Raw genomic sequence first — 25,442 nt, 5'->3', positions numbered from 1 at the left:
GGTGATTTTTCTTGAGTCAAAATGAGAGTACCCCAAAACATTTTTTAAAGAAAAAAATACACTGATAATAATAAAAGAATTGTCCAAGAGGTGGCTTAGAAAATGCACACGCCTACCCACTCATGAATCAACGTATTTAAAGCTTATTTGTGGTTTTGCCCCTCTCTGAGGTGCCTCAACACCCACCACACATGTATGCAAAAATGCACTGTTGGAAAAGAATATTTTTACCAGCCTCATTACGATGGTCCTCAAAAATGAATTATTAAAAAAGGCAAGCACCATCTTTTATGTCTATAGGCAACTTGAACAAAATTCAGTACCTTAGATCGCGAACGCCTTGGTACTTGGACGTTTTGGCTCCTGAACGCCGCAAACCTGGAAGTGAGTGTTCCGGTTTGTGAACGTTCTTTGGAACCCGAATGTCCGACAGGGCTTCCATGGCTTCCGATTGGCTGCAGGAGCTTCCAATCAGAAGCCGCACTTTGGTTTCCGAACGTTTTGAAAGTCGAACGGACTTCCGGAACGGATTCCGTTCAATTTCCAAGGTATTAAAGCCCATGGAGGTATAACAGGTGTCTGTGGAACACGAGAGCAGAATACTCAAGGAGCAAAAAGGACGTTGCCCGATATGGAGTCAGATAACTGGCCCATCTTGTGCAGCACTGCCTACACTGAACGGCAGCCAGAGTTTCAAGCAGGGGATTCTCCCAGCACCTACCTGGAGATGCCAGGGTTCACTCTCAATACCTTTGACACGCAAAACATGTTCCCTACCCCCTCAGACACGACTCTCTCCTGGGAGCCACTTACCTGCCAATTCTTTTTCACAGCCCGCTGTGTCTGAATTTGAGCTGCCCGCCTCAGAACGGCCGGTTGGTTCACCCGGACTCTCGCAAGCCAGCTGAGGTCTGTGAGGAAAGGTGCCTAGTTCCGTTTAGTACATTTATTATTATTATTATTATTATTATTATTATTATTATTATTATTATTATTTTGAATGTATTCTTATTGCATCTTATCTATGTAACCCAAATAATAAAGCAGAACAAAGACGTAAAAACTAAACCAAACCAAATCAATAAGCAACATGGCGCCCCCTGATATGCTGCTTGGTGCCTATTAAGGCCCTCTGCCCCACTCTTCCCCCCCCCCCTTCTTTCAATTACATTTAGGATTGTTTGGGGTCCTGTCCCCCCCTTTTTACCCTGGGCTGCAGCTGGCAGGGTGGACAGATCCATGCAAGGGAACGTTCTCCGAACTGCCAAGGATGAAAGGCTACACTTTGCGATGAAAATGATGACGATGATGATGATGATGATCATCATCATCATCATCATTTGTGTGCTGCCCATCTAACTGAGTTGCCCCAGCCACTCTGGCCACTTCTGCATGCATCACCTAAATTCAGTAGCCTTTCTTATCCACACTCAAGTTTAATCAGAATTAAACCACAATTTCAATCCCTGAGCCGTTTTGCAGTGTGATGTCCATACCAGTTTCTCAGATTTCAAAATGTGTCACCCGGGGACTGGAAAAGTTGGGGACCCATGCCCTCTTTTGAGAACTGCTTCACAAATAAAGTCCCCCCCCCATAGTAAAAAAGGTAAAGAGACCCCTGACCACTAGGTCCAGTCGTGACCAATTCTGGGGTTGCGGCGCTCATCTCGCTTTATTGGCCGAGGGAGCCGGTGTACAGCTTCCGGTTCATGTGGCCAGCATGACTAAGCTGCTTCTGGTGAACCAGAGCAGCACACGGAAACACCATTTACCTTCCCGCCAGAGCGGTACCTGTTTATCTACTTACACTTTGATGTGCTTTTGAACTGCCAGGTTGGCAGTAGCAGGGACCGAGCAATGGGAGCTCACCCCATCGCGGGGATTTGAACCGCCAACCTTCTGATCGGCAAGTCCTAGGCTCTGTGGTTTAACCGACAGCACCACCCGCATCCCCCCGTATACTATGCACAGATTATTCCTACGTAAGCTGGAGAAGCACATATTATTATTAATTGGATTTTTTACTTGCCGTTCACAGTAAGGTCCCAGGGCAGCTAACATCAATTTAAAAATAGAGTATTAAAACCTTTTTTAAAAAAATCAAACAAAAAAACAGTCAAGAGAAAAGGGTGGCTCTTAAAAAAAAAATATGCATTTCAGGTATACAAGGCCTGGGAAAGATGTGCAACCCTCTGTTGGGAACTGCTGTTTCAGAGTTCAGCTTTCCAGGCAAATGCAGGTCAGAAATTTAGATATATTGGAGGGCGGGGGAATTATGTGTGAATCATCTCAAGTACCTGCCAAAGGAGGAGCAGGGAAGCAGCTTAGATATTCATTAAACATGGAGCGTGAATAGTCCCATTTTTTATATGTCATCTGTTCCATCTAAATATTCATGGGGCTTTAGGGATAAAAGTAATTAAAGCAGTTAAACTACAGCTAATTAGCCAACTTTCTTTTAATCCTCCTCTGGAAAAAAAAAGAGAAAATGTTTTACTCCCTCTGAAGACGTGTCCAAAAAAGAAGAAGAGAGAGTGGGGGGGGGGGGAACAATCTTCAAAACTGTATTTAGAAGTTTCATGGGAAAGTCAATCTTCCTTTTTTCTTTTCTTTTTTTAACTTGAGGGCCTGTGACTGTAGGCAGCTTGGCCCATTATGCCTCAGGGTACGGCAGCATAGCTGGTGTTGCGCCAAAGAGAAAAGGACGTTAATAAGATAGCTTTGAACTGGATGGCTACAGAGTACAGGCGAATTCTCTTTAATTGGTATAAAACGGTGCCAACCCACGAAGTGGAATATCTGCCCAAACGGCTGGCAATGAAGTGCTATACTTCATGAGAGGAGAGATGATAGCCGTCTTCACAGATCTCAAGGGCTGACACATGGAAGATGGAGCCAGCTTGTTTTCTCCTGCTCCGGAGGGTAGAACAGATGACTTCAAGTTACACTACTGAGCAAGGGGGATCCAAGGCCTGTCTTGGTAGAGGCGAGATTTCTACAAGCATCCAGAGATACCCATTTTAGATATCTAGGGCACACTGACAGCCTTAAAAAGATGTTGGACGCCAACTCCCATTAGCGCCAGTCAGCATGGCCCAGTAGACAGGGATCGTGGGAGTTGTAGTTCAACACCACCTGGAGGTCAGAGGTCCCCATCCCTGGCCTAGCACCTCTACTTAGAAAGATCAGGTGGTAGATAATGGGAAATGGGCTCACCACGAATCCCGAGACACTGGCTCCTGCCAGTCAGAATTGACAATAATGGGCTGGAGGGTCAACTCCTCTGATCTGGTGTTCCCTACAATACTCAGGATTTCTTCACAGGGCCTCCTCAGTTGTGGCCCCAACACACTTTGTCTTTTGAGGACCCCCAAAATCTAGGGCTGGATTTCTACCCTCAGACAGTTATTTGGTGCTATTTTGCAATTGTAGATGAATGGTGACTTTCTGTTCCATTCGCAGTTGTGAGCATTCTAAGAATTTGATCTTTGATTTTTATATGCATTGAGTTTTTGTTTGCTTTTTGGTTACCTTTTCAAAAAGCTCTTAGGACTTGTTAGCTTACCTGAGTGAGCCTGGACTGCTAACCTATATATGTGATGGTTTTGCCTTGCAATCTCTACATTTTTGGGACGTTGTTTTTCAAATACATATACAGTGGTACCTCGGGTTAAGTACTTAATTCGTTCTGGAGGTCCGTTCTTAACCTGAAACTGTCCTTAACCTGAAGCACCACTTTAGCTAATGGGGCCTCCAGCTGCTGCCGCACCACCACTGCACGATTTCTGTTCTCATCCTGAAGCAAAGTTCTTAATGCGAGGTAATATTTCTGGGTTAGCAGAGTCTGTAACCTGAAGCGTATGTAACCTGAAGCGTATGTAACCCAAGGTACCACTGTATCCTGATTAGAGTTATAATTCCTTTGTAGTGCATAACAAGGCATTAAACCAGGCATAGGCAAACTCCGGCCCTCCAGACGTTTGGGACTACAACTCCCATCATCTCTAGCTAACAGGACCAGTGGTCAGGGATGATGGGAGTTGTAGTCCCAAATGTCTGGAGGGCCGGAGTTTGCCTATACCTGCACTAAACCTATTACTGCCTTTTCCATTACTCGATCTTCGAACTTGCAAGTTTCTTTTACTATCCCTATATACTCAAGGTGCACCAAATAGACGTACCAAATCTGGAGCGCTCAAGATGCTTCTGGACTAAAACTCCCGTGACTACTGCTCATACTGGCTAGGGCTGATAAGAGATTATTATTATAATTATTTATTTGTATAAACCCTTGGAGTGTCTGAGATGGTAGGGGAGTGGTAGTAGCTCTGGCAGGGTGTTCCTTCTGGTGTAATATGTTCACCTTTTGTAGACTGAGCTCCTAGAAAGTGTCAGCAAGTGACAGTGGCCACACCCTCAGAACGGCTTTGACTGGCTGGTTAAACCAGGTGAGGGTAGCCGATGGGTCTAAAACCCTCAGTGAGTTAGGGACTTCCCCTCCAGCAGATTGAGAACATGAGACCAATAGCGGGTCAAACGGTCAAGAAGGCATTTTCTGCACATGCTGTAGACACAGCATTTCTCAACCTGTGGGTCCCCAGATGTTGCTGGACTACAACTCCCATCATCCCTGAGCTCTGGCCTTGCTAGCCAGGGGTGATGGGAGTTGTAGTTCAACGACATCTGGGGCCCCACAGGTTGAGAAAGGCTGCGTAGAGGCAAGTGAGGGGCAAATGCGGCTCATCAACCCGGGAAGGTAGCCCATCTAAGAGAAGGAAAACTCTGATCCTAAACCTCTGCTGCCCTGTGGAGTATCTTCAGATGAAAAGGCCCAGGAGTGAAACCCCACAGATATCTGGAACGGAGTCCCTAAGACAGTTTGGGCAGCACTTTGGACACCTCCTTCTGGCATCTCCTGTAGCCAAGCTGATGTGGTCCAAAGGAAAGTAGAGCAATACGTTTGACACCAGCCTCCCTAATTAATGATTGGATGATGCCTTGCATGCTGGTGCCAGATGTGCTGCTCTACTTTCCTTTGGACCACATCAGCAAGGCCGGGGTGGGGTGCGTGTTCTTGATGTCCTGGCAGCCAAGGACCTCCAGACCGACAGCTCAGGCTCACACCCCATGGAGGTCACTTTGGAGATGGTAACACAGCAATTTGATTTCACCCTCAGAGGCACTGTCTCTCGAAACAGGAAGGGTGTATATGTACAGTGGTAGCTCAGGTTACATATGCATTCAGGTTACATACACTTCAGGTTACAGACTCCACTAACCCCGAAATAGTACCTTGGGTTAAGAACTTTGCTTCAGGATGAGAGCAGAAATCTTGCTCCAGCAGCGCGAGGCCCCATTAGATAAAGTGGTGCTTCAGGTTAAGGACAGTTTCAGGTTAAGAACGGACCTCCAGAACGAATTAAGTACTTGACCTGAGGTACCACTGTATATGTAATAATAACAACAACAACAACAACAACAATAACAACAACTTGCAGTTTTTGCAAGAGGATCCATGCACCAAATTTCCACCAATGTACTAAACCCACGTGCGATTCAGATAGATCTGCTCCCCTGGTGTGGACTTTAAACCCTTTCATAACAAGAGGAATTTTGCCAAGGATGACCAAAGGGAAAGGGAAAGGGAAGGCAGCTATCTTCACAAATCTGCGTGGCAGAAGGAGTTTAGATAAGTGGATTCCCACAACCGCCCTTCACAAGCTGCAGCTACGAAAGTTTCTCTTCTCCCCCAACTACTACAAAATGCATAATTCTTTTCTTCCTGGGGTCACTAGCAAGCTTGGGCAGTAAATAAAGCACATTGACTAAGGTGAAAGTGCCACTGACCTCAGCAGTGTTGCCTCTCCATAAATACGTCTCATCTGCAGTTAGCATGCTGCTCTTAAGGCTTGAGAGACCAGGGTTCAAATCCCCACCCAAACAAAGCTCACTGGGCCATTTGCCAGTGATATGATAGGTAAAGGTAAAGGTACCCCTGCCCGTACGGGCCAGTCTTGACAGACTCTGGGGTTGTGCGCCCATCTCACTTAAGAGGCCAGGGGCCAGCGTTGTCCGGAGACACTTCCGGGTCACGTGGCCAGCGTGACATCGCTGCTCTGGCGAGCCAGAGCCGCAGACGGAAACGCCGTTTACCTTCCCACTGGTAAGCGGTCCCTATTTATCTACTTGCACCCGGAGGTGCTTTCGAACTGCTAGGTTGGCAGGCGCTGGGACTGAGCAGCGGGAGCGCACCCCGCCGCAGGGATTCGAACCGCCGACCTTTCGATCGGCAAGTCCTAGGTGCTGAGGCTTTAACCCACAGCGCCACCTGCGTCCCCTAAGTGATATGATAGCCATGTTCAAATATATAAAAGGATGTCACATAGACGAGGGAGAAAGGTTGATTTCTGCTGCTCCAGAGAAGCGGATACGGAGCAATGGATCCAAACTACAAGAAAGAAGATTCCACCTAAACATTAGGAAGAACTTCCTGACAGTAAGAGCTGTTTGACAGTGGAATTTGCTGCCAAGGAGTGTGGCGGAGTCTCCTTCTTTGGAGGTCTTTAAGCAGAGGCTTGACAACCATATGTCAGGAGTGCTCTGATGGTGTTTCCTGCTTGGCAGGGGGTTGGACTCGATGGCCCTTGTGGTCTCTTCCAACTCTATGATTCTATGATTCTATTCTATGCCAGCTCTCAACCTGACCTACCTTGTCTGGCTGTTGTGAGGATAAGACAAAGAGCGCTGCTTTGAGCTGCCCCTCTGAGGAAGGACAGGATACTACTACTACTACTACTACTACTACTAATAATAATAATAATAATACTTTATATACTAGTGCTTAGGATTGCACTGCATGCTCTCACTGGATAGCAAATCTTATTAGCAGAATTTAAGGACATAAACAGAAAATTGCACTGTTGGATACCGTATGTAGACAGTGGAATACTTAAATATTTTTGGATTCTGGAATGTAGGGTCATGCAAAGCCAGTGGAAGAGTGGGAAACCCCACCCCCCCAAAAAATATAAGCCAGTCCTGTTGCGTCTGGGGAGGGGTCACCCCTAATGAATGCGCCCCCGACAGCACCATTGCGTAGCCTTAATCAGGCACAGGGTATCCCAAGCCCTGGTGAATTCAGTGGGGCTTCTCCTGCAATCCCAGCCCCCCATTGACCTGGAAGTAAGCCACTCTGAATTGAGCAGGGCTTGCGTCTAAACGGGCACAGCTGGGATTGCTTGTGAGTAAGCACGCGCGGGGCTTGCAACGACCCTGGCGCCTGCCTGCGCCCTCCCGCTCGGCAGCACCCGAGCCAGCCTTACCTAGCGCCGTGCCCTGGTTCCTAGCAGCCATGATCGGGGCAAACCCGCCTCTCCTTCCAAGCTTCCCGCACTTCCTGCTCTGCGTTTCCTCCTCCTCTTCCTGCTGCCTCAACCCGCCTCCCCCCCCCCCCCGCCGTGCAAGAGAGTCTTTGCAAAGTCCGCGCCGAGTGGGGGAGCGGGCGATGCAAAGTATGCTTGTCGTTTTGCTGCGCTTGCAAGCCGGCCTCAATCTTTCGCTGTTTTGTTTTCAAGTGCGATGTTTCCCACTGCTTGTTTGAATCTGACGTTTGCAGCAGGGTCTGTTCACCCTGCAGCCTAATCCCAGGCAGATTTGACTCGGGAACACGTGCCCCTCATTTGCCATGGGAACCTAGGAAGCTGCCTTTGGGTAAGAGTCAAAACCATCGGTTCTCCACCTTGCTCAGTCTTGTCTGCATGACTGACAGCAGCAGACACGCATCTGGAGATGTCGGCCTGGGCTTGAACTTGGGACCTTCTGTATGCAAGGCGATCTGCAAATGTGGCAGCCCCTAAATTGTGGGGATTTTCTCCGCAGAAGTGCATTTAGCACCACAGTACAGCTTTCCTCCTTTGCTGAAGTCGCACCTCTTTAACCTGGCCTTTGACACTCGATATACAGTGGTACCTCGGGTTACAGACGCTTCAGTTTACAGACTCCGCTAACCCACAAATAGTACCTCAGGTTAAGAACTTTGCTTCAGGATGAGAACAGAAATCATACTCTGGCGGCGCGGCGGCCCCATTAGCTAAAGTGGTGCTTCAGGTTAAGAACGGACCTCTGGAATGAATTAAGTACTTAACCTGAGGGACCACTGTAGAGTGTGTGTGTGTGTGTGTGTTTAGGATCCACTTTAGTGCAATTTGAACTGAAGTCTGTAAGCCTTGTCTTTAGTGAGAAGATTCTTGCATTGCATTCCTCCAAGGAGCTCAAGGTGGTGTATACAGCAGATGGAACAGGGTACTGGGTTTCCATCCAACCCCCACCTTGAGCCAATTTCAGGGGGAACACGGGGAGGTGGGGGGGAAACCACCCAGCCTCTTGGGCTTGCCAATCAGAAGGTCGACGTTCAAATCCCTGCAATGGGGTGAGCTCCCATTACTCTGTCCCTGCTTCTGCCCACCTAGCAGTTCAAAAGCATACCCAGCACAAGTAAATAGGTACTGCTGCGACAGGAAGGTAAAATGGCATTTCCGTACGCTCTGGCACTTGTCAAGAGTTCCGTGTGACAGAAGTGGTTTGGTCATGCTGGCCACATGACCAGGAAAATCTGTCTGTGGACTAACACCCATTCCCTTAGCCTGAAAGGGGAGATGAGTGCTGCACCCCATAGCCAAATTTGACTGGGCTTAACTGTTCAGAGGTCCTTTACCTTTACAAGAACCCTTGTGCAGGGCTTCCAGACAGAGTTCACTAGCTGAATCCAGTTGAGAGACCTCAGACACACAGATGATAGGCAAGGTAACATCACACAGCGCTAAGCTTGCAGTTTTGTCCCCATTGCCTACAGTGAGTTTCAGCCAAAAGTATAGGCATCATCCTATTGCCAACACACATTTGGTGTAGCAGACCAATGATGGATAGGGTGAGCCAGACACAATATTTTAAAAATGTAAGATACATGAGAATACTGCTGTATATATTTCCTTTTAACCATACTCTACAATAAAGCTGATGAACAGCTTTTCCATGGATGTTTCAACTTTTATAAACAGTATTTTATTGAGAACCCTTTCCTTAGTGGAGTATTGGGGAACTGGTGACCTTTCAGCTGTTTTTGTTTGTTTGTTTGTTTGTTTGTTTGGTTGGTTGGTTGGTTGTTTTGCTACCCGACCAAGTTAGCTGGGAATAATGGGAGTTGGGAATCCCAACATCATCCGAAATGCAATTCCACCTCTGCCCCAGTGGGACACAGATACCACCACTCATGCAGAACTCATACTGAGATATAAAAACTGGAAGGGAGAATGAGGCAGGAGCAATGTGCAGCGGCTGCGCTATGCAACAGCTGGGGAAGGTTAGTATTGAAAAACAGCGGGTCTAGACCTAATGGCATAATCACAAAGTCACAGCTCTTGCTTGGTTATTTTGATTTGGAACTGCAGAATTTCAGTACTATCCTTGATTGATGTTTTCTACTGTTCGTCATCCATTGGCACAGTGGTACAAGTTAAAGAACAGCTACACCCTCTAAATTACCCAATGAGTTAATTCTACATCTAGATGCTCTTGAACAGGCCCCCAAACCCAGAGTTCCATTAATTCTATGTTCTCAAACTGTGTTTTCATCCTTTTTCACACCTTTCCCCTAAAGTGATAAGTATTTAAATACTCCTACCCAATACTATCCTGTGACTTTTTGGCTTCCCACCACCCATTTATTCCTTTAAAAACGCTTTTCAGAAACCTTATCAGAATAGAACTGTTGTTATCTAGAAGATCAGGGTCTTTTTGGAATGTACAGCTTTGGCCACAAATACATGAAGCATTCCAAACAAATTAGGATATTTGCAAGTTGCCTGTATAATGGCACTTATGCACAGTTTTATGCACTTGGCAATAAAAAATAAAAATAAAAAGCAGAAAAGGGGTGGGCATAGAGGAAAAGAAGACTTGAGCAATCCACACACACACCCATTGAACACAGTGTGACTATACACAATTTTGGCTTCACACACAAACCCCGGAACATAACCCCATATAAGTTGAGTCTCACCTGTATATATATATATGAAAGGCTCATTTATATTTATTCTCCAGTTAATACAGATGGCCCCCTCAAAACCACAACTTTCTTCCTATACACCATATGTATAATCTGATGACACACAAAAGACCAAGTTTAAATCGGGGGGGAAACAAAACTTATTTCTGGTGTAGAAAGCGGATGCTACTGGGAGAAATTAAGATGGAAGATTGGCCCAATATTGTTATTTTAGAGAGAAGGTTGATTAGATAAATTTGCCAAGGTGGAGTGGGGAAAATAAAAGCCTGAAGCAGAATTGAATTTAGCCACCTACATGCAAAAACGCCCAGTGCTGTTAGTGAACAGATGAGTTAGCTTGTACAATTTATAAGCTCTCTAAAGAGGGTTGTTGTAGAGGCATTTTATTTATTTAGATGGTTGAAAACAGATTATTTAGATGTGGTGTACAACAAAAGGGGAAAAAACCAAATCCGCTGTTTTTCCACATAACCCTATCTTTTTGCCAATTCTTTCCACTTTCAGAGAACACTCTACTAGAAGCCATTACATTTCTCCTCAATTATTAACACTATACTGAGTTAACCACAGTTGGAGAAACTGGGTCTCGGCTGCCATGTTACATTCAGACATACAACAGGCAGTGGCGCTAGAAGATAGCGAAAAACCGTTACTGCTCATCTCATTCAATACTCTCAGCTCTCTTGAAAGACAGCCAGTTCCAATACATTCTCATCAATTACTGCCCATCTTTGCCTTGGGGTACAGTGTGCACCCTGGGACGCTGCTGCATTCCACTGCTTCCTTGATTTAGTCTCAAAATGTCCATGTGTTGCCATTGACAGCTGCGAACTTAAGCCTTAACTTCAGGAGTTGTGCTGTAGATGGAATCTGAGTTTTCAGAGCCAAGGTCTTCTGCCGAGTCAAGAAAGGAAACACCAATATAATTATTTTTCAGCAGGCAGATAAATTCATCTAATTTATTCAAGCATTCTGTCATGCAATTATTTCAGGTTACTCTTATCTATACTTAACAAACAGCATTGCACTCATTAAGTGTGCGGGCCAATCATGCCTCTAGCAATGCTGTTTTGGCCACAATAGCAGCATCTGGTACATACTTGTCCCCGTTCACTGTTAAAATGGAGGGAGACTTCCTTGCTATGACTTCTAGACAGCCCTTGGAGCCATCTCAGGTAACAAGGAGCTAGCTGTTTCTCGGCTGCCACTCACTTCTCCAAAAGGATCTTCCTTGCACTCTTTCACTTGGTTTTTGAAGTTCCTGAAGCTACATGGCTAAGCATGGGGTACGGGGTATGGACCCCTACTTTGTAGTGTACATTTCACACTGGTTCCTATTCCACACCCACAACCCGCTTCCCCCCAACTGACTTAACACACTACACCGTAAAAGCATATGTTGAGGCCATTATCTAAATTACTCTGGCCGGACCCCAGCACAGCTGTCAGCTCATTACCTAGGTCTTCCTCCGCAGTTCCTGGAAGGTTGGCCTTTGATTTTGCCAGCTCTACACCTTCTTCTTCTACAGGGAAAGAAAACAGAGTCCTCTTTTTGTATGATCAAACATGCCAAACTTTGTTGTAAAAAGCGTAAATGTCTGCTGCAGAACTGCAGGAATTCTGCAATTCACCGAGCAAATGGCATCACTGCTTTTCTGTATTTGTTGAATTCATCAGTGTGCTTTTCCATTATACGAATACTACATTTTATGAGCCAATTTTAAGTAACTCATTGACGTGATCAAAAGGTGGCTTGGCATCCTCTTCCAATTTTGGAAGGCCAACAGCCGCAAAAATAATTTTTTAAAAAATCAGGAACTAAAGTGAAGTATGTATACTTCTAAGGTAGTAAAGCTTTGTCCAGGCTGCACCCTCTTCCTCAAGATGGCTTGTGTAGGCTCACACAGCAATCAATGCTGATCCATAACACACACAAAAACCAACCAAAGAGAAAACTAAATGTTAAGCAGGAAGATTAAGCTCTATCTAGACTTCTCACCCACAAGTCTGTTGTGTGGGCAGATGTTTTAGTCTTTGGTGTAGAGGAGCCCACACCTGCTCTATAAACAGGGACAGTCCAGAGGTTTACCACCAAGGCCTTAACTGATAACAGTTAAAAGAAGTTCTACTGGTATGCAATTCATTAAGATGCCACCAAGCTATTCAAGTAACGGAGTAAGATTACTATAAAACTGCACTGAAAATGTTAGATTCTTGGATTTGGCTGGGGAAACTCAGCCAGATGGGCGGGGTATAAATAAAAAATTATTATTATTATTATTATTATTTTACAGTGCACTTTTGTTCCACCAGTTCTTACCAGGGATCACACATTTCCAGAGACCATATGTTTTCCCGACTGTTGTCTGCCACAGTCTTAGCGTTCCATCCTCAGAGCCACTAGAATACAACTCTCCGTCTGGGCTAAATCTGACACAGTGAATAGGCCCAAAGTGCCCCTTGTAAGATTCTGCAGGGAAACAACAAATCAATGAATTTCCAGGCAACAAGGAATGCATGTGCTTGAACATGTAGGCTTAGGAATTCAGGAAGAAAAATAATGTCTCGGTTCCTTAGCGGTTGGGTTTTGTAAATGAATTTACCGGTCCAAGTCATAGGAGGACAGTAATGAGGCCCCAACTGTTTACAACACGAAGAAGCCCTCACCTACTTTGTGTGATATGGAGAGGTCCTCCACTACTAAGGGTATGGCTTGCCACCCAATCATGGATGTGATACTGCAGCAACCACAAAGTTTCCTTGAACATTTTACTCTCAGCATGGAAACATCAAACAAGAACTGCCTGCAGCTATCGGAGGGTCACTAGAATCAGAAACTCAAGCTTCAATCTGGGCACTTGCTTAGCTTGAGATATTCCTTATCCAACAGCTATGCACAGAAGACAACCTGCAAGGCCAAACATTAGAAGGCTAAAAAGATCCCAGAACATGAATAATTCTTAGTCAACACTTGAGCCATTTTGCAAGCTCTTAGATTTCATTTCCACTTGGCCTGGCTACATGCCTCCTACTGGTCAGAAGTTGTTGCCAAGGAATGTACTTCTTTCGGGTTTCCCTTACCTCCCCACTAAATAATATGCATAGGGTTCCCCCCATTCTTCTTGCACCCCATTTCTTCCAGCAGCCAGCACTGAATAAAAGACGTGAGTGTAGGGAAAGACCATCTTGGGAGGGAACGATTGGGAAGTAACAAGAGATGGTTGCGCATCACTTTTGTTTCTTTGGGATCTTAGCCATACAAAGACGGATCAGCTTTGGTTATCTGGACAGCAATTACAGTCAAGGTCAAATTTAACTAATCCTATTGAAGCCTGCTGTTCTGACTGAAGTGCAATGACAATCTGAGGAAGTTTGTGAAAGTGAGCCTACACATGTACACACAGACCAAGGGAAGTGAAATGAAATGTGGCTTTATAACAATGGCTTAGGAAGTTACCGTCTCTTCATTATACTGATTGCGAGAAAACCTGAAGGCTCCAACCTTTGGAACGACCAGTTAAGCAGGTTTTATATTTTAACAAGAATGCAAATGATAAAAACATGCTCTGGAGGTATTTCGAAACCTGTTGGAACATACCTAGTTCTTCACCAGTATTATAATCATACTTATAAAGTTTAAAGTCCTCGCCACCCGCAACTAGACATTCTTTCTCAGGGTGAAGGGATGCAGAATTAATTGTTGCAGGAGCCTCAAAGGATTTAATCTGTTCCAGACTAAAGAAGGGAAGGAAAAGGCATTAAAAGCTAGAACTGGACTCTCCACAGAACCATATACCAATGCATTAAAAAAACCAAACCCACAAAAGGTGGAATTCCATATAGAGGACTTTCATCCACTTACTATGCCAGGGTCTTCTCAGATTTTTCTGCCTGTTCTAGCAATAGTAATATTTTGTGCTAGTTGTTGTATAATTAACTGGATTTTTATGGCTGCATTGCATTGTATATTACGAGACAAACACCAGACAAACACAAAGCACTAAAAACACCCAAAATGAGAGTGGCACTAAAATCAGTCAGTTAGAAATCAGTCATTTTGGGTGTTTTTAGTGCTTTGTGTTTATCCTGATGTGTTTTTGCTATGTTCATGCTTTGGCAACAGGTTCAGAAATTATGATTTAAAAGCAAGTAAACATTAAAATTAAGTAAGATGAAACCATTTCACTCACAGGAGAAAAACCAAGGTTGTGAAACTTTTCCAATCTGAATGATGAACTGCATCTCCTTAATCAAGACTACAGAGACTTTCTTCAGGATCCAAAGAACTAAGGATTATATCCAATGCTAGTTCTCAGAGCAAACCCATTGAAATTAATGGTCATGACTAACCTGGGTTGATCAATTTCAATGGGTCTCCTCTGAAAAGAACTTAGATAAAACATGAAGTATTTCTGAAGGGATACATATTAGTTCTAGTATGGAAATATACACTTTTTATCTGTTTACTCCAAAAAGTTGCCAATTACGTTTCTTTCAAAACTAACCACATTAAAAACTCAACTTACGTTTCTGCACTGTGGAAGGCGATTGTTTTTCCATAGGTGATTACTATTATCTCCCCTTCTGGAATATATTCCATACTGCTGACAGACATAGCAACATTTATTGCCTTTATTTCTGTAAATGTATTTCTGTCCCAGAGTCTGCATCAGAGACACAAAGGTAAAAATCTGTTTAGCTTATCACAAGACCAGCGCCATAGGTTAGATCTCCAAAGCCCTTTGGGTTGCATGCTTCCCTGCACTGTCATCACCTCCCCCAAGACATTTACAGTATGGCTTAAGAGCATTTCACAGTTTCCCTCCCAAAAAGCTCTGTGATTCTTCTTGCTTCTCAGCCTAGCAAACAAACTGCAGCTTTTTATGAACTTAAGCATTGTATACCTTATCTAAATCCAGCAATATTTAAGTCTGTCCTTTCCTGGTGCAGGGTACTGTATTGTGAGACATATACTCTGCTGAATAGATCAGTCAACAGAGCATGAGACTCTTAATCTCAGGGTTGTGAGTTTGAGCCCCACACTGGCGGGGGGGGGGGAGAATCCTGCACTGCAGGGGGTTGGACTAGATGACTCTTACGACTCTTTCAACTCTACAATTCTATGGTTCTAGGACAGACCACACTAGCTGAATATATATATATGAATTCAAAAGAGGGCCCTATAATGAACACCAAATCCAGAAACACAAAAGGCAGCTCTGGTGAAAGGGAGATATTTGTTCCTTCCTACCTGACAGTTTTGTCATCTGCTGAAAGGATCTGTCTGTCATCACTGCTCCACAGAGCCTTTTTAATCCCAGACGTGTGGCCACTGACGATTTGAGGGTCTAAACAGTAGGGGAAATACTGTGTTATTTCAAAAGATCTCTTCTAGCCATGCACATCATCAATGTAGTTTTCTCTACATGACTTACAATCAATACCAAGCAGATTTACTGAGAGAATAGTGGCAATACAGGTAAGCACTACACATGAGATATTTTATTTCCCTGCATATAACTATATCGTGTAATTGCAAAGGGCTGCGAGAAACGATCTTCGGTGCAAATTCCCAAACTTATTGTGACAGGAATGAACTGCAGTAGCTGCAGCATAACCACAAGTAGATCAGAAGCATACAGGGCAACCAAAGCAGTTTGTACCAAAACCAGGCATATACCCTAATTGAAATGGATCTAGAAAATCAAGTTTCCTCCTAGGGCGGCTGGATCTGGTCCACAACCATTCGCTCAAGAACATGGCCCAAGAAGGGGAGATTAGCGACTGGCTGGTAGTTACTTAAGATTTTCCAAATTCAGGGTTTCTTGAGGAGTGATTTTCTGAGCACTTTGTCCACATCCTCAAGACTTACTAGCTGAAACTCACCCAACACAACAGGGCCAGGCACCCCTTGAGATTCATCTGATACAACAGCATAGTCAAGATTCCAGCTGATGCAACAAGTTTGTTCTCAAAATGCTTTGCAAACAAGTCACAGTGAGCTACAGTCAGTCCTTCGGACATACAGTGAGAGGATCCATGCTACCCGGAAAAGCTCTGCTGGACATCATAATGAGGCAGCAATGGAAGAAGCACGGTATACTTTCTTTGCTGCCTTCACTGCCACGCACAGCAGGGTGTGAGGACTAATAAGTAAGGAGGTGCCCTTAACCTACCCCAATCCCTAATGCAGCCTGGAAATCCAAAACATACTTTCTTTTGGGGGGGTGAGAAGAAGGGAGTGCTTTGCAAGGAAAGGCAACAGCTTGCAAAAGGCAGCTTTCTCCCTCTCCCTTTTCAGGAAAGGAAAAGTGTTTCCTCCATTACCTTTACTGGCAAAAACGGCTTGCCTCTTCCTCCCATCTGCACACCCCACACAAGTATCTTGACAAATGGGTGGGACACCCACCTGTCAATCATGTGACATCAGAACAATGGGATTGACAGCTGGGTTGTTCTGCCCACCTGTCAAAGCTGGTCTGCGAAGAGGATCCCCAACCCTGAAATAGTGTAACCGGATGCAAAAGAATTTCAAAATGAAATTATAATAGATAGTTTCACCTACTAACAGTAAAAACCCACCTGCCTCTGGCTTGCTTAAGTCATAGATACGCAACAGTTTATCTTGCCCACCTGTCAGCAGGTAATTGCTGTCCTAGAACATAAAACGAAAGCCATTGTTTTCATTGGTGCAACAGTAATATTATATTAAACATCACTATTTGTAGAAACTGGTTTTTAAAATCAGTACTATTTCATTTATCATTATTTTATTTAATACTATTAAAATCTGTACTAGTTGGGAATATAAAGCTGTTCATATGATGCCCTTGAGAAAAACACAGGCAAACAAAGGCAGGCATTCAGCCCTGAAACAAAGATATTTAGTGTCTGTTTTACCTGAGTAAAGTCCACAGATTTGACAATGTGCTTGTGGGCTAAGGTGATTATTTCATCTCCTGAAACACCATCCCACACTTTGCTGAAAGGAAAAAACATAGCTATTGATATGATATATTCCAGACTTGAAATAATGCTTTTACACATATTTGAGACACTGGGAGTGGGAGGGGGGAGATTCAAGTGCATTAAGTGTGCTGCAAATGTAGTAGTAAAGAACAGGGTAGGTTTTGGTGTTAAATACAAGATTTTCACTTACGCAGTGAAATCTGCAGCTGCTGTAGCTGCTTTAGTGGCGTCTTTATTCAAAGTGGCACCCCAGACAGCTCCTTTGTGACCCAGAAATGTTCCAATCCAATCTCCTGTGTCACCCTGGCGAAGCATAGGTTTCCCATCTAGACAAAAAGAAAAAAGAAGTAAAACATAGGAGTTTAGTTTATCAACCAACAATCTATATGAGATAATCATACAAAGAGTATCTTTGAAATTAGGATTCAGGAGAGATTATCCAGCAAGAGGTTTGGGCAAAACCCACTGTAGGCTTCCATGGTCATCTATATGTCACTATTCTTCTCTATGAACTTCACCCATCAAAGAACACTTGCTTTTACACAACCACTTGTATACAGAAGGGAAAAGCAAGGCAGTGGGGGACTGACAATTCATATTCAACCTCTGATCTAAATAAATGTTCAGGGGGTAAATCAGAGGTTGAAGGTAGGTTATTCCAGGATGATGGATCGTACCTACTACCCCTCAGTTGCCAGGGTAGGGGGGAATCACATCCGATCTTTTAAGGCAGCACTGCAAATAAGTTTATGGAAATGTTTGGAAACTTGTCTCTTTTCTCAAGTTGACAGATTCAACATAGTTTATATATGCAGAGTGGAGAGGGGAGGCGCCAGGAATTTGTGCTCCATTGGCCCCAATAAATCCCGATGGCTTTGCCTGTCTGCTTGCAAGAGCACCAAGCAAAAAAGTTAATTGAAAGGCCACAATCCATTATAGGATTTAGGGGTGTTTCAAGCTCAATTAGGCATGTTTAATCCAGCACTGAATGGTGGCTCAAGTGCCCAGTGTATAATGGATATACGTGTACTTTTTATATAAAAAAATTATACCATAATGGAACTAATACATCAACAATATTTGGAAGGCTTTGGTGGCCCTTGCATCATTTAACAGTGTAACAATAAAGACTCAAAGCACTAGACACAGCTTTCCCAGGCAATACCCTACCCAGACACTGGCCAGCTTGACTTCAGCAATGTTTCTGAATGATTTAGTTGAGATTCCTGCATCACAGGGGGTTGGTCTAGATGACACTAGGAATTCCTTCAACTCTACAATTCTATGATTCTATAACCAGAACCATGGTATGCATATAGTTAAATATTAGGCACAGACACATTATGTGCCAAGAGATAAATAAAGTGACTAACAAAATGGCTTATTGTTGTCTTCATAATACCATCTACATCCATTACAAACATCAGCTTGAACAGGTCTCTACTCCCAAGGGCCTTACAATCTGGAAATAGAAACAACAGAGGAAAGGGAATAAGGGGAAAGCAGGTAGAAAGAGGAGGTGGAAGCATTATTATTTGCACACACTCCAGCTTAACAGCTTTCCCTGTGAAGGATGCACCTTAAGCACAAACATAACTTGGAGGACCCACTTCTTAAATACTAACAACATGGCATTTGGGCAAGGAGGCTGTTCCAAAAGCTTTCCCAGAAAAGCAAGGATTTGAAAGTAGCAAGTAGTATGGCCACAGGCAAGGCAGGAAAAGGAGGACAGGGGAGGGAAATTGCTTTCATTAAAAGTCAAAGTTTTCTTGCAGCCATTTCGGTTCAATGTGCCTTATACCCAAGATAAAGTATAAACTGCTGCGGTATTATTCCAGTAATGTTTGATTCAACACTTATAGACTCACAGAACTGTAGTCAGAAGGGACTCTCGAGAGTCACCTAATCCAACCCACTGCAACACAGGAATGTTTTTGCCCAGCATGAGGCTCGAACCCACAATCTTGTGATTAACAGCCTCATGCAAGTGTATACTGATGTTTTGGGGTTTTTTGGTAAGTCAAGCGGCATAAAAGAAAGATAGGACTGCGGACACACCCAGGCACGAAGAAGATTTGTTAAAGATTCTGTTCCCAGATCTGAAGTCTCCCTTAAAGCAGAAGATTGAAATGAAATACTTTATTGTCACTTATACAACTTGTATACAGTGAGATTACACGAGCACCCCCCACTCAGCTCTCTTAGTCTTAATTCCCCTCGTTTACTTGACGCACACCCACCAAACCCAAAAGTCAGTTGCTTATTATTATTAATAGAATTTGTACACCACTCTTCATCCATAGATCTCAGGGCGGTTCGCAGCCTAATTTTCCGAATATCTGTACATAAAAACTTGAGATGATTATTATTATTGAAACAGGCTAGAGAGAGAATTCGCAGTATTATTTCCGTGCCTGCCACCCACCGACCCCTCGCGAAGAAGCCCCCGCCGGCCCCTCGCCTCACCCTTGCAGGCGCTGATGAGGAAGTACCCGTAGGGGGTGATGCCGCTGAAGGCCAAATCCACCACAGGCCGCGTGTGGCCGGAGCACGTCAGCGGGGTCTGTCTCATCGCCATGGCGGCGGCGGCGGGAGGGAAGGAGCAGCGGGGGGAGAGGACCAAGAGGGCGACGCGAGGAAGGGCGAGGGGAGAAAAGAGGCCGCGGGAGGGGCGGAGAAGGCGGCCACGCCAGGGAAACGCCGCTCGCCCACAGCCACGCGCAACACTGGCCGCCAAGGGAAGGAGGGAGGGATAAGACGGCGCCGGCGCCCGAAGCTACGTCATCAGAAATGGCCGCTGACGGAAGTCCGCGCCCAGGTCGAAGGTAACCATAGCGACGCTTCCGGTTTCGCCCTAGAGCACCATAGAGTTTCGGGGATGGAGCGGCGCTCCTGCTCTCTAGATCTATATCTATTTTGTATGAGTTGTGGGTTGATAAATCTATAAATTATCGCGACGGGAAGGATATACATGAATTATAGAAATATGAATTATAGACATGTAGCGTTGGAAGGGACCCCGAGGGTCCCATGTTCCAACCAGGGATAGGTACGGGATTCGAACCCGCAAAGTTGGCTTTGTCAGCCCCATATCATATATATAGCCCGCAATCATTTTAAGCCCGAAGCTAAGAAAGTGGAAGAAATAGGAAAGCCGCTGTTGGGATTAAACTCCGCCCCCAACTCAGTTCCTTTTGTGAGGCTGTTTCTTTAAAAGGGGGAGGAACCCTCCTCAGGCCCCTGTGGGCCCATTGGGCGCACACCGCCATACGTACTCTGACGCAACAGGTTGAAGCAAAGCGAAGGATGCGATAGGGTCCTCATGTGGTTGGGAGGACTGTACCACTTCAGCCTACAGCTGCGGGGGAAATACTGTATGTGAGCAAATCTTTGCATTAAGAACAAAACAGGTTGACATCTATTGTTTGTTTAACCTATTTATTCATTCATCTTTCAAAATGCAATCTTTCCTGGCTGGAACATATTGTTGTTGTTGTTGTTGTTAAAAAACCTAAATACATGAATAATCCTCAAGGCAGCTTAACATGAAAAGAAAATGCAAAAGCAATTAAAATACCAGTTAAAGGTGGTTAGGGGGTCAAGGTAAGACTGGAGAGAACCCAGGGTCAAATCCCTGCTCAGCTGTGGACCTCACACAGCAGCCTTGCGCCTCTTGCTTTCTCTCAGCCTAATCTACATCATTGGTGCTGGAGGAGACTCTTGAGAGCCCCATGGACTGCAAGAAGATCAAATCTATCCATTCTGAAGGAAATCAGCCCTGAGTGCCCACTGGAAGGACAGATCATGAAGCTGAGGCTCCAATACTTTAGCCACCTCATGAGAAGAGAAGACTCCCTGGAAAAGACCCTGATGTTGGGAAAGATGGAGGGCACAAGGAGAAGGGGACGACAGAGGACGAGATGGTTGGATAGTGTCTTTGAAGCTACAAACATGAGTCTGACCAAACTGCGGGAGGCAGTGGAAGACAGAAGTGCCTGGCGTGCGCTGGTCCATGGGGTCACGAAGAGTCGGACACGACTAAACGACTAAACAACAATCTACATCATAGGGTTGTTGTGAGGATAACAAGTACATAGACTAAAATACTAAAGCAGCTGGGCCTGGGGTTTTTTGTTTTTGTTTTTCTTTTACTTTCACCAAGTCACAAAGTACTGCATTCACATTCTCACAACACCTTTGTATGTTGATTGCATCAGGTTGATCATTGGGGTTTGGGGGGGGATTGTTGTTTTAAATGAGAAATGTAACCAAATGATTGTGGCTGCACTGTTATGCCCAGCTTCCTGGGAGTAAGTACAGTATTTCTGAGCATAGCAGGTGTCTTCACCCTTTAAAGACCTAGGACCCTGAAAGCCTCAGATTTATTTATTCAAAAAATAAATAAATAACTCAAACATGCATTTTGGGAGCTCATTTCTTAATCTTTCACCGTTTATTTGCATAGGTTGTGGCCACAACCCACTGGTGGGGTCCCCAGACCTGCCAGTTGAAGTCTAGTGATGTATAGCATTGCATGGTGAATAAGTAAACAGATTCATTTAAACCTTTCACTACCCATTTATCTATTATTTCACCCAAGGGGAGGACATTTCAATTCCCTTCAAGTGCCTCCCCCCACCTCCCCACCCCGCTTCAGCCTCTTGAGAAATGCAATCTATTTTTGTTGATTTCAAGTGCCATCTGAGAATTGTGTCTGACTTAATTAGTGGAGCTGTCTTCTTAAATTTTTAAAAGGCCCTTGGGTTGACTATTATGGAGAACTGCTTCCAAGAGGGAAAAGAATAAAATCCAAGGTCGGCAAAGCTGACTTTGTAGGAAAACTTGAAGTAAGCAGTGCAAACTATGCAGCCTGAACAGCAGTGGTAATGCAGAGCAAGCTGTGTGCTCCTCAAGAAAGTTTGATTTGATTATTCCCACCAGTTGGCTTGTAATTTAATTTTCTGTGCAATTGGCCTACAATTTGCCCTGTAGGCAAAGGCGCCATATGATATCCAGTTGGGGAGATATAAACCTCCTAAGAGTCAAAGGAAAGTCATAAATAATATCAGAAGCACAAATGGAAAGACAGAGCCCTGGAGATAACAGGCTCATTAACATTGGGCTATAGTAAAAACCATGCCTATCTGGCTGCTTTAAACTTATTAAAAATCATTCATTCATTCATTGCATTTATACCCCATCTTTGCCTACTACACTACACTGGCTCTAGTGATACTATTCCTGCCTGATGTTTTACACAACTCCTCTTCATAACTTTACAAACAACAGTAGAGATTTAACGTCTGATGCAGCAAAGGACAAGGTTGGGTTGCTAGTAATGGGCAGAGGTGCTTACCTGACATCCCAGTTGGTGAATCCCTGCTTCTTACTGGAAGAGGCAAGTTTGGTGTGGTGCAAACACACCAGCAGAGCCAATCCAATGCTGCTGGTGGTGGATGCCTCACCCCTCTCCTTCCCAGTAAGCGACTTAACCTGCCGGGAGGTCAGGCAAGCGTCTCCACCCCAAACACTGCTAAGGGTTTCTGTCATAAATAAAGCAAGTAAGTGTGAAACTGCTGGCAGCTTCTAGAAGCAAGAAATGAGAGCTGAGTACAGGGTGGAGGCTAAAGATGGACAAACTACCCCAGGAGGAGCACGGCATGTCCCCCCAACCAGAGGAACAACCCTGCCCTATTGCCAATGGGTCTCAAACCCTCAGTGAGTTAGGACCTCCCCTGCATGCAAAGACAGGCTCTGGCAGATTGAGTGGATGAAGCGAACAGTAGGTCTAATGATCAGGAAGGCAGTTTCTGCACACGCTGTAGAGGGAAGTGAGGGGTTGATAGGGCTCATCAACCTGGGAAGGTAGCCTGTCTAGGAGAAGGAAAACTTTGATCCTGAACCTCTGCTGCCTTGTGGGATATCTTCAGGAGAAGAAAAGACAAGGAAGTAAATCCAACACAAATCCCTAATGATTAGCTGGTGCCTTGCATGCTGCTTGCCAAATGTTATTGCTCTGCTTTCCTTTGGACCACATCAGCGAGGCCCAGGGGAAGGGGCAGGTCTTGATGTTTGTGCAGCCCAGGATCTCCATACGCAGTGCCCAGGCTTGTGCCCTGGGCAGGTCACTTGTGTGCTAACACAGCAGTTTGTCTTCACCCCCAGAGGCAAATTCCATTATCTCTCAACCCACTATTGGTCTTGTGTGCTCAATCTGCCAGAGCCTGTCTTCCTATGCAAAGGAGTTCCCTAGCCGAGGGTTTGAGACCCATCAGCTACCCTCACCTGGTCTAGCCAGCTAGTCGAAGCCATTCCTGGGGTTTGGCTGCTGCATGCTGACAGTTTCTAGGAGCCACAGGTGAGAGCTGAGTAATAGTAATCAATAAAAGCAGACTAAAATATCTCAGATTCCCTTGACACTTAAAAACAAACTAAACGAGCCAAAAGCTTATACAGTGGTATCTCGGATTACATACGCTTCAGGTTACATATGCTTCAGGTTACAGACTCCACTAACCCAGAAATAGTACCTTGGGTTAAGAACTTTGCTTCAGGATGAGAACAGAAATCGTGCTATGGCGGCGCGGCGGCAGCAGGAGGCCCCATTAACTAAAGTGGTGCTTCAGGTTAAGAACAGTTTCAGGTTAAGAACGGACCTCCGGAACGAATTAAGTTCTTAACCCGAGGTACCACTGTACTGTAGTGTTTATCCTTGAACACAATGTGCCCATCGCCACTAGATGGAGCTCTACCTATCATGTTGGACACCAATTCGTTTTCTGCTTGGAATCACACAGTTGTATGTTTCTGTTACGCATATGTGATTTATATATTGCATGGTTTAATCTGCTTTAGTTGACTTACTGACCTCTAGACAGGTGCAAGCAGGATAGGAACAAAATGAGGAAACGCTGGGTCTTCCATCTCTCTGCTTCACCCGTTTGCTTTCTTCTCCTTATTAAAGCAGGCGATCTTCGTCAACAAGAGTGGCGCTGACAACAACTCATAAGAAGTAACCATTGCAGTGTAGGAACTGCCAGCCTTACGCCTGACCTCAAGTCAGCTACTTAGTGATAACACACTGGAGCAGCAGAGCCACAGTCACATTAATTCACCTAACAGCCAATGCCAAAGGCACTTCCAACAGGAAACATGAACAGGCTTTATGCCTCAAATGTCTCACACCTGGTTTTCATTAAGATGATAAACTTGGTCCTGGGCTGTACCACTTCACAGTGGTAGGGATGTTCATGTGATTGAAAGCTCCTTCATTGCCCAAATTGGGGCTTGCAGTTGCTGTCAACCAGCTAATTGGCAGCGCTTGTAAAGTGCAAATCGCAAAGGGAAACAGACCACTTGGCTGCATTGCAATATCAGGTGATTGACAGGTGGGAAACCCCACCCAACTGTCAAAGTTGGCCCCCTGGGCAGTGCTGGAGGGCTGCGTATGTGAAGGTAAGTTCTCTAAGCAGAACACAAAAAACTGACACTCTCTGCAATACCATCATTGCATACTCTCCAACATTTCTCCCGTGAAAATAGGGAGGTCCTACTCAATAATAATAATAATAATAATAATAATAATAATAATATTGTTAATTATATCCCACCCATCTGACCATAATAAAACACTAAACATTTTTTTTAAAAAACTTCCCTATACAGGGCTGCCTTCAGGTGTCTTCTATAGGTTGTATAGTTACTTATCTCCTTGGCTCGGGGGGGGTGTCACATAACTCCTTATCCACCAACATTTCTCTGTTGAAAATAGAGACATCCTATGGAAAGGTGTATGGTCTGAAGCTCAACATCAAAAAAACTAAGATCATGGCCACTGGGCCCATCACCTCCTGGCAAATAGAAGGGGAAGAAATGGAGGCAGTGTGAGATTTTACTTTCTTGAGCTCCATGATCACTGTAGATGGTGACAGCAGTCACGAAATTAAAAGACGCCTGCTTCTTGGGAGAAAAGCAGTGACAAACCTGGACAGATGCTTTTGAATTATGGTGCTGGAGGAGACTCTTGAGAGTTCCATGGACTGCAACCACTCCATTCTGAAGGAAATCAGCCCTGAGTGCTCACTAGAAGGACAGATTCTGAAGCTGAGGCTCCAATACTTTGGCCAGCTCATGAGAAGAGAAGACTCCCTGGAAAAGACCCTGATGCTGGGAAAGATGGAGGGTACAAGGAGAAGGGGACGACAGAGGACGAGATGGTTGGACAGTGTTCTCGAAGCTACCAGCGTGAGTCTGACCAGACTGCGGGAGGCAGTGGAAGACAGGAGTGCCTGGAGTGCTCTGGAGTGCCTGGAGTCGGACACAACAACAGTAACAACAACAACAGCAACAACAACGAGGAAAAGTGGGAAATTCCGGGATCAAATCAGAAACCTGGACAACTTCTGTA

The 25,442-nt window shown here is 44.8% G+C and overlaps 2 protein-coding genes and 1 long non-coding RNA gene across 3 annotated transcripts in view; 1 reads left to right on the top strand and 2 right to left on the bottom strand.

Annotated features, from left to right (window-relative positions):
• The window catches only part of DERA (deoxyribose-phosphate aldolase), a 44,528-nt gene extending 37,087 nt beyond the window's left edge, over nucleotides 1–7,441 (bottom strand). Inside the window, exons 1-2 of the mRNA XM_081927382.1 lie at nucleotides 7,323–7,441; nucleotides 814–911 (exon numbers count right to left, since the gene is read on the bottom strand). Coding sequence (XP_081783508.1) covers nucleotides 814–911; nucleotides 7,323–7,353 — 129 coding nt within the window. The 5' untranslated portion in view covers nucleotides 7,354–7,441. The remainder of the gene's footprint in view (nucleotides 1–813; nucleotides 912–7,322) is intronic.
• Nucleotides 7,442–10,433: 2,992 nt separating this feature from the next.
• STRAP (serine/threonine kinase receptor associated protein) lies at nucleotides 10,434–19,773 on the bottom strand. Its single transcript, XM_081927352.1, has 10 exons — nucleotides 19,502–19,773; nucleotides 17,226–17,361; nucleotides 16,967–17,048; nucleotides 16,649–16,721; nucleotides 15,318–15,414; nucleotides 14,593–14,730; nucleotides 13,665–13,801; nucleotides 12,387–12,536; nucleotides 11,524–11,589; nucleotides 10,434–10,960 (listed from the first exon to the last, which is right to left on the bottom strand). Exons 1-10 carry the CDS (start codon nucleotides 19,611–19,613, stop codon nucleotides 10,899–10,901), a joined length of 1,053 nt encoding a protein of 350 aa, XP_081783478.1. The 5' UTR covers nucleotides 19,614–19,773; the 3' UTR covers nucleotides 10,434–10,898.
• On the top strand, nucleotides 19,734–24,210 carry LOC309378917. The gene is made up of 2 exons (XR_014172288.1): nucleotides 19,734–19,860; nucleotides 24,000–24,210. It is a non-coding gene; the product is annotated as an uncharacterized lncRNA (long non-coding RNA).
• Nucleotides 24,211–25,442: the final 1,232 nt, after the last annotated feature.

Source organism: Podarcis melisellensis (genome assembly GCF_964234715.1).
Source record: "Podarcis melisellensis genome assembly, chromosome: 10".
NCBI lineage: Eukaryota > Metazoa > Chordata > Lepidosauria > Squamata > Lacertidae > Podarcis > Podarcis melisellensis.
Note: the sequence above shows the minus strand (reverse complement) of the source record. Positions and strands in the feature narration are given on the sequence as shown.